This window comes from Hirsutella rhossiliensis (assembly GCF_020360975.1).
Source record: "Hirsutella rhossiliensis strain HR02 chromosome Unknown scaffold00016, whole genome shotgun sequence".
Taxonomy (NCBI): domain Eukaryota; kingdom Fungi; phylum Ascomycota; class Sordariomycetes; order Hypocreales; family Ophiocordycipitaceae; genus Hirsutella; species Hirsutella rhossiliensis.
In genome coordinates, this window is record NW_025408682.1 from 985,972 (window position 1) to 995,978 (window position 10,007).

Sequence of the window (10,007 nt, forward strand, 5' to 3'; positions counted from 1 at the left end):
TAGCGCTCTTAGACAATAGGATTACCTAGCGCTCTCGGCGATCTAGGGAAGCTCTCGAGATATATAAGGAAGGAATAGAATACTCCTTTAAATAGATAGCTTAATAGCTTTTAATACTATAATTATTACGATCTTTATTACGATCTTATCTTTAATTCTAATTACTTAATTACTTAGTTATAGTCTATAGTCTATAACCTTTAACTTATTACTAACGTAATATACTTATTATTGCTTAGACCACGCCCTATTATATCTATTAATATAAACCCCTCGATAGGTTTATCCCTTAGGAATAACACTGGTCGTTATACTCGAGCGATAGGGCCTTATGCCTAAGTAAGTCTTACTCCTCCGCTCCCTTATTTCCGCCTCTAACGTACCTAGCGCTAAGGACACTGCCTCCGTCGCCCTATTAGCGGTCCCCTTAGCCGTGCGCGCCTCCGCTACCGCCGCTACCCCTGCCACCGCCGCTAGCCGCCGCCCCTTTACCCCTAGAGCCGCTGCCGCCGCCGACTAGCTTACGGGCTTAGAGGGCCGCCTTAGCGCCTTAGAGACCGCCGCCGCCGCTAATAAGAAGGAGGAGGCTAATAAGGACAACGATAACGAGGATAATAATAATAATAATAATAAGGAATAGGCCTAGGTAGTTTAGGGGCTCCGCCTTATAATAAACGCTATTTTTATCTCTACTTATACTATTACGCTTATATTGCCTATATTACCGTAACTACCCCCTCCGCTATACCTACTTTATAGTCCTAGCCTAGGCTATTATCGGTAGTCCGCTAGTCTGTTATTTTTATTTACTATTCCGAATAAGCCTTTAAACTTATTAAGGGCTATAGTTCCTATAAACTTATATATAGGTTCTTATATAAGGTCGAGATACCCGCGCTACTTAACGAGGACCTCTTAGCGTTTCCCCCTACTAACCTTTTTCTAGCGCGCGGCCTATATCTCTTTAACCTCGAACTTATCCTCTCCCTCTACCTCGATTATAGGCGGTTAAGCGTCCGCTGCTTCTTATCCGGGTAGCGGGTTAAAGGAGGCTCTATAAAGGAGGTCTACGTTAATCTTATTATAGACCCCCGTTAAGAGACTATCGAGCTCTATAACCTATAGGCTAATAACCCTCTATACCGTAAACTTCGCGTATAGCTAGTTAAGCTTCTTCTTTAGCTATACCGACCTATAGTTACGGAGGTCTAGCTATACCTTATCTCTTACTATAAACCTATCTACTAGGGCCCTAGTCTTATTAGCGTGCCGCTCTTAATCTTACGCCGCGGCGGCTATCGCGGATTAGTAATAATCTATAGTCTCTTATAGCTTTTATACGAACGTAGAGGCGCGGCCTTCTAGTAATAAATTACTATACTACTCCGCTACTATATCTATAGTAAAGGGAACTAATAAGGGTAGTTTAAAGCTATATATTATAAAGAAAGGGGCTATCTTAATAGAGGTATATAGTCTACTATTTAATATAAGTTAGGCCGCGGGGAGCTAACGGTCTTAGTCTACTTAATTATAGGCTATAACGGCCTATAAGTAAGCCTACGCCTCTTAGTTAACCCTCTTAGGCCCTCTATTAGTCTATAGGTAATATACTATACTAAGTAGCTATATAATCTAAAGTAGCTAGTATAGGTACTATTAAAAGCGGCTAGTTTAATTCGATCCCCTATTACTTATAATAAAGGCTAGCTAGCTATACGAGCGGGCCTAGTACTATAGGAAGCGCTTTATATAGGACTCTATATTTATAGATAGTATCGGCTTTAATACTATAAACTTACTAAGTCGGTCCTTAATTACCTATATATAGTAGTTGCCGCCCTCTATAAGTAGGAGGTCTATTATAAAGTCTATCTATATATACGTATAAAACCGGTTAGGTACCGGAAGCTACTTAAGTAGCCCCTTAAGCTATACCCTTTAAATCTTAGTATAGCCGTAAATATTATAGTTATAAAGAAAGCGGTAAATATAGTACTATAAGAGGGGCTAGTAGAAATCCCTTACGAGGCCTACTACTATGCCCTGCTTACCTAGGTAGCCTATAATACTAAAGTTATAGACGAGCTAGACTAGCTTCCCTTAGAGCTTATTCCGTTTATCTAGCTCCGGCGGTCTATCCTTCTCCCTAGCTTCTATAGTATACGGCGCGCCCGGCACCTATAGTCTCCCCCGCTAACGTAGGTGCCCCCGTAGGTCGATATAATAGTTAGCTACTTATACCTTTAGCTTTAGCTTTAGATCGAGGCGTTAAGCGCCGGACTTAACGGCGCGGCGTACGCTCTTATAGGTATGGTCTAAAGACGATATCCTATCCTATAAGCGCTAGAGGACCTTATCTTAGAACACCCGCGCTATACGCGCCCCTAGGCTAGTCTATCCCTCCTCGCTAGGCCGAGGTAAAGGTATAAGGGAAGGCTTATCTATTAGCGCCGCGCCTTCCTCTACTAGGAAAGCTCTTATATAAGTCCGTAGCGCTTCTTACGGGATAAGCTATAGATCTTAGGCCTCGATATCCGCTCCCGTCGGCCGGTCCTAATCCCTCTAGGAAAGCGTATCTAGGACTATAAAGTCCCGCCCTAGCCGGTACTTAATTAAGAAGTTAAAGTATAAGAGATACTCCGCTTAGCGGGCTTACCGCTCTAAGAGGTGCTAGCGAGTTATAAAGTACTCGAGGTTCTTATAGTCTATAAGAACCTCGAAGCTCTTATAGCTCCGGAGCTCCGCTTACTATTACTTAAGGTAGCTAATAATCGCTAGTATCTCCTTATCGTAAATAACGTAATTCCGCTTTACTAGGGTTAGCTTATAGGAGTAGAACGCTATTAGTTACTTCCGCTTATCTACCTCCTAAAAGAGCGTTCCTCTAAGTACCTAGCCGCTATAGTCCGCTTTAACTAACGTAGACCGGTCGAAGTCCTACTAAAGTAGTACCGGGGCTTAAGAGAATAGGTCCTTAAGCGTATAGAACGCTCCTTCCTATACGGGCCTTTAGTAAAAGGCGGTCCGCTTCCCGGTAATCTTATTTAAGGGTATTATAATATAAGAGAAGCCCTTAATAAATATCCTATAATAGTTCGCGAACCTAAGGAAGCTCTATATACCTATCTACGTAGTTAGGGTAGCTTAGTCTTAAATTGCCTAGATCTTTATAGGATCCGCCTATATACCTACGCCGGTATAGATAATAAAGCTTAGGTACTTAACCCTCTTAACCTTAAATTCGTACTTATCTAGGTCGAGGTAAAGCCTATAAAGTTAGAGGCGCTTTAAGACCCTCTATACTTTCTATATATAGTTCTTATAGGAGCCGCTTATATAGATAAGGATATTATCTATATATATAGAGGTAAACTTATCGAAGAAGTCTTAAAGTACGTTATTAATATAACGCTAGAAGGTAGCGGGCGCTCCTAAGAGGCTAAAGGGCGTTATAAGCTACTTAAATAAGCTATAGCGTATGTAGAACGCTGTCTTTTACTCGTTACCCTTTAAGATCTATACCTTATAGAACGCCTATTTTATATCTAGCTTTATAAACTACTTTACCTTTAAAAGGTTATAGAGTATATCTAAGATTAAGGGTAAAGGGTAGCGGTCTAGCCTTATAATTATATTTAGAGCCCTATAGTTATAATAGAACTATATCCTACCCCTTAGTTTACGTATAAATAGGACCAGCGCTCTTACTTTAAAGCTACTTACTTAAATAAAACCTTTATTTAAGAGGTCCCTTAGCGTCTTCTTTAGTACTAGCAGCTCCGCGTATAATATACTATATAGCGGTCCGAACGGTATAAGTAGTTCCTACCCCTTCTTATTAGTATAAAGTACGATCTTATAGTCTACTCCTAGCTTATATAAGTTAAGCTTATCTACTTCCTAGGACTTAAATAGTAGTAAGAGGTTATAAAAGCGCTCCGGTATTTACTACTATAGCTTAGAGGGCGACTTTAGCTTCTTTACCTAGAGGGCCTTATCGATATCTACTAAGCTAACTATATAGACCGCTACGTTAGCCGCTACCCGGCCTTCCTCTTACTTTAACCGTCGCACGGTTCCTATAAAGATAGAGGTAAGGACTTCTTATACTAAGTATAAAGCTCGCACGCTTAGTCCTACGCCTATAAAACTATCGTCGTAGTAGACCTACCGTTATATAGGCCTAAACTATAGCTTCTTTTAGTACGGAACTAAGTATAACTCTATATATAATAACTAAGGTTTCCCGAGGATTAAGGGAAACTCTAGTTAAGGGATTATATAGGCTACGATAAGCTTATAGTAACCGTCGACCTCTATAGCTAGCTACGTAATACCCTTAATTACTATACCCTCTATTATGCCTAAGGCGCCCTTTACTTACCTTAAAGCGATCTTTTTTACCGGTACTTATATCTCTCGTATAAGCGCCTCGTTAACTATAGCGTAGTACTAGTAGCCCTCGTTTATAAGGGCGGCGACGGGTAAGGAGTTATTAACTATAACTTATATTAAAGTAGGCTCCTTTTCTATATAGGCGGATAATTCCTCCTTCTCCTTTACTAGTGCTAGTAATTAGGGCTCCGGAGCTTATCTTTACTCTAGAGCTACTCTTTTTCCTCTAGGCCTAAGGGAGCGGAGTCCTCTTCGTCGTCTAAGGCAAGGAGCGGTTCTATCTTCGCTACTTAAACTACTATAGGCCGCTTAGCTAAAAAGAAGGGGCATTTTAATATAAAGTATATAGACGCGCCGTAATATAGGTAGCGGCCGTTAGCTTTCCTTTTCTTAATTTCCTCGCTTATTACCTACTTCGCCTACTACTTAAAGAGCGGGATAGTATAAGGGATATTTAAAGATAACTTCCTACTATATTTAGCTCGGTCTATATAGGTAGCCGATATTAAGGTATCTCCGTTAGTATTAATAGTCGGCTATTCCTCTTATAAAGGGGCGGTAATCCCGTCGCCGCTATATAGCGTACGCTTATAAAGCTTTTAGAAACGCAGCATCTACTTATAGCCCTATACTACCTTTATTAACCGGCTTACGTACTCGCTATAGTTAGTAGGTATAATTATAAGGATAAGTAGCTCCTATAAGGCTAATATAATTAAGTTTTATAACTATATAAGCTTCGCGCTATCTTCCTATACTATAGTTCCTATTACTTATAAGAGCGTCTCTTTAAAGTTAGGGAGGAATTCGCTAAAGGTCTACCTATCCCTTTACTTAAGGGTCCGTAGCCTATCCTATGCCTTCTCCCGCTCTTATACGTTGCTAAACGTATATATAAGGTATTAGAAGAAGTCCTATAGGTCGCGTCTACCTCTAGGGCCGCCTTTATCCTAGAATCTAGAGATCCGCCGTATCTAGGGCTCCGGCAGCGTATAGAAGAGCAAATACTACGCTATATTATAATAGCCGTTTAGGCCCTATTTCTCGTCTATTATAAACTTCGTCTATAGCTAGCTAAGGAAGAAGTAGAAGGACTTAGGCTTACCGTCCTAAGTTAGCTAAGGAAGCGGCTTCTATATCGGTAGTGCCGCCGCCGTAACCGGTATTACTAAGGTCGTAGGGGTTAACGCTAGTCTCGTAGACGGCTCCCTTAGTATAGCGAGAACCTTATTCTTCTCGCTAGCCGTCGCGCTTTTAATCGCTTTTAGGATAGCTATAATACTTCCTATCTACCTAGGGGGTAGCGGGGTGCTCCTTTAAGGAAGCGGCACCCTTTCTAGGGAGATATCTATTAGATCTATTAGTTAATAGCTTATACTATTATAGAGTAGGCAGAGGCGTATATATAGGTGCCGTTTATAGGATAATATTAATAAGCTATATAGAGCTCTTTTATACGTGGCTAGCCCGCCCTTATACTTATAAGATCCGGCCCTCTATACGTAACTATATAGCTTAGGCCGCGGCCTAAGCCTATTACCTATAATAGTTAAAGACTCTTATAAAGAGACCTTATAGTATTATCGATAAAGAACTTATACTTTAAGGACGAAAAAAGAAAACTCTTACCTAAGTATATTAGACCGTTTTAGGTCTTATAAGCTATTAGAAAGTAAGTATATCGTCTTATACTCCTTAAGAAGTACTTATACCTTTATAACGTTTTCTATATTAGTCTCTTAAAGCCCTAGAAGGAGCGTAAAAGCACCTATAAAGATAGCGAAACCCTACTAATACTAGACTTAGAGGATAATAAAGGCAAATAGGAAGTCTAAGAGATTAAAGACTAAAAGAGATTTAAGGGTAATACCTTTTTCCTTATTAAATAAAAAGGATAGCTAGCTAAGTATAACTAATAGGTCGATGCCGAAGATATAGTAAATAGCTAAGACCTTATTAAAGAATATACTACTCGCTTAACCGGGAAAAAGAGGTATAAGACTAAGTAAGGTAAGGAAACCTACTAGTATAAGGAGACGCTACTAAATCGGTAATAAATCCCTATTAAATCGCTACTAACTCGTTAACGTATTAGTACGCCTAAACGTCCTATAACTATATATAAAATAGTAAAATAAGAGAATAAGGGAAAACTATTTATACTACCTATTAAATATTATTAAGGAAAATAAAACTAAACTATAACTCTACTAAGGCCCTAATAATAAAAGAGAGAAAGATAGTTATAGCTAAATAAAAGAAAGATAAGACCTATTTATTACTTCTAACTACCCCTTTTCTTCGCTAGTATAGCGGGAACTAACTAAGGCGCCCCCTCCGCGATACTAAATACCTCCGGAAATACTAAAACTACCCTATCCTCCGCTCCTTCTTTATCCTCCGCGTTAAGACCTATCTTTATTAGCATAGCACTTACCTTAGCCTTAGTAAATAGTAAGGTATATTACTATAAAGTATAGCCTATATCGCTATCGATAAGGTAGAGTTTTAACCGGGATTCCTAGGCCTAGTACTCCGGGCTTATATAAGCGATATCGAATAAGGGCGCGGGGTTAAAGCAAATAATAAGCTCGCGGCGCTTATTAATTAACGTATAGTAGTCGGCACGCTCGACCTAGTATATCGTTAGGCGGTCGCTAATAAAAGGGTCGGATAAAACTTATAATAGTAGACTTCTATATACTTATAGTCCTAAAGGACTTACGATAGGCTATCTTAGCGGCGTCGAAAGCCTTAGCTAAATACTATACTATAATAGTAAGATAGCGCCGATTAGCCTCCTTAAAAATAAGTACGCCCGCGTTTAAGCTATTATCCTTAGTATCCTTATTACCGGTCTTTAGCTTATTAAGCTTATATAGGTACTTAACGATAGCAATTATATCGGCCTAGTTACTAGATATAAGAGTAGCGGCCTTAAGAAGGATTAGCTTATTAATTATAATATTTAAAGTTAAGGGGAAACTTACTTAGTTATAAGTTATAGTATATCTATAGTACTACTTATAGCGCGTTAAGGAAACCTCTAAGAAAATATAGCTAATTAAGAGTACCTTAATAGGCTTAAGCTCGGTTATACTATACTCCTTAACGACCGTCCTAAAATAATATATATACTAAAGCTTATAAGGGATAACCTTATAGGCCCTAACTAAGTAGGCTTTAGCCTTAGATCGGGTACGCTTCTTTATAAGAGCGCGACCGCCTTATACCGCTACTTAGGTGCCCTTATCTCCGGCGCCGCCGTTCTTAGGTTTATTAGTAAGAGGAGTTAGATCGCGGCCGTCTCCGTTATTACCGTTATCGTTATCTTAGCCCTCGTTCGGCTAGGTATTAGGATAATCTTAGCCCTTATTTAGCTAGGCCTTATCGTTAATATTAGCCTACTTATTTTAAGGAGCGGCCTAGGCGATAATCTCCTATTAGCTAGAGCCGCCTTATCGAGACGGAGTAGCTAGGTTATCGGTACTTACCTAGGAGCGCTTAGGCACGATCTCCTCGCTAGTATTAGTATCGCTAATAGGGGTAATAGACTTATAAGTTTCCTAGCCTATAGAGGTAGGCTTATCGATAGCTAGAGCTAGGGCATTTAGCGGGGTAACGGGGGCACGACCCTCGCTAACGTTAGGTCCCGGACTAGAAGTCTCCTAGGACTAGGATTCCCCTATACCTTTCTTAGCTTTCTTCGCTAAAGGGGAACTAGCGTCGCTATAAGACTTTTAGGCCGATCGCTTATACTTTAAGGGCAAACCCGCCGCTACCTACTCTTATATATAGTATAGGAAATCGGCGTTATAGTTCTTTATCTTCTTTAGCATAGAAGGTATTATCGTTAATAAATCGTTAATAAAAAGTAATATAAAAAGGTATAAGGGATTAATAAAAAAAAGTATAAAACTTTATAGTAATTATAGGTAAAAGAGTTAAAGAAGAAAAGAAAATAGAAGAAGTAAGAGATATATACGCACGCTCTTTATATTATAGTTACGCGGCCGATATATAGGCGATACTATAACGGTTACTTAGTAGCTACTACTAATATAATAACTATTAACGTTATAAAGCGTAGACTAATATATACTTATATAGGTATATACGCGCGATATATAACTAAAACTACCTCTCTTCTTAACCGAATATATATAGTATAGCGAAAGTAATATATATTAAAGATATAGCCGAGACGTCTATATAGGAGGGGAGATAATTATAAGAATGCTATTATGAGGTATAGGCTAATAAAGTACTTAGGTATATAGTATTAATATATCGGTAGGGTATTAGTAAGGAATCGTGCCTACCTTACTTATATATTATAGACCTCTCGCTACTTTATTAAAGAGGAAAAATCCCTCTTTTTATAAGCTTTAGTCTTTTAATAAGGAGAATATAATATATATAGCGTAGTACCTCTAGCTATCTCTACTACCTAACTAATCGTACTATAATATATATTCCCTTATAAGTAGGGCCCTTTAAATCTATAATAAAAGAAAGATTATTTAAAGAATTATCTAATTTCTAGATTTTACTATCTTAGGAGATATAAAAGACTTCTTAGGTCTAAATATTATAATAAACCGAGAAAATAAAGAGCTATATATATCCTAAGAAAATTATACCTTAAATAAATTAAAGGAATTTAATAAAGAAGGTTTAGGAACTTTAAATTTACCTACTATAGTAAGCTTTAAGCTTATAAAAGTAAAGGAATTACCTTTTAAGGAAGATATATTATAATTTTAAAAAGAAATAGGATCTTTATTATACTTAGCCTTATTTACTAGGTGTCGGTAGGTCTCTACACAGGCCTGCGTGCAAATCGCAATGGTATGTGTAATCGTTGATGTCTGTTCTAGAAAGGGGGAAGAGGGGGCAAAGGGCACGGAGCTAGCTATGTGTCCTCCGCTATCCTCAACTGCACACGTGAGAGCGCACGTGACCTATCTAGATGGGTACAATGGATTACTACAATTCCCACACTGGCAACTTTTCTTTTGTGGTTGCAATCGCTGTAACGAGCAGGAAAGAGAGGAGAGACCAGCTGCAGTGGTGGCAAAATGTCAACAGGCCCAAAAGTGGGGCCATAATGAAAAGAGGGAAAAGAGTGTATTGGGGTCAAAGAGGTGAACAGTCGAAGAAGATTTGGAAGACTTGTCGGTGACAGGAACTGTTTGATTGTGTATACCTTGAACGTAGCGCTGATGCTTGAACGTAGCGCTGGTGCTAATCAAATGCGTTGGAGTCAACCGTTGTACTTGTGGTCATCGAGGTCTTTGGCTTGGCTCGAAATTGTGCTTCCTCGAGCTTTTCTTCTTTGTGGGCATATGGCTCCTCTAGGGACTACAGGCACATATTGTTATTTGCTCTTGTGTGCCGGCCGGTCCTCGAGGCTCCGTGTGCTGCGGGCTGGGGCTTGTTCTTTGATCCGGGCGGGCGTCCTCTCTTGTGGGGTGCAGGGTTTCATGCCGGTCTGGGGTTCTTCTTCTTCCTGGGTAGGGGTCTGAAGGATGTGGAACGTGATCCTTCCGACTGGTGTTTTGAGGGCGATGGAACCAATCGAGTGAGTGGCTTCGCCGTGTCCAAAT

At 39.5% G+C, this 10,007-nt stretch overlaps 1 protein-coding gene across 1 annotated transcript; it reads left to right on the forward strand.

The window, feature by feature from the left end:
• Positions 1 to 331: 331 nt before the first annotated feature.
• Positions 332 to 520, forward strand: HRG_10613 (uncharacterized protein; the record flags this gene model as incomplete). The annotated part of the gene is made up of 2 exons (XM_044869083.1): positions 332 to 339; positions 388 to 520. 2 exons carry the CDS (start codon positions 332 to 334, stop codon positions 518 to 520), a joined length of 141 nt encoding a protein of 46 aa, XP_044715825.1.
• Between the last annotated feature and the right edge of the window lie 9,487 nt (positions 521 to 10,007).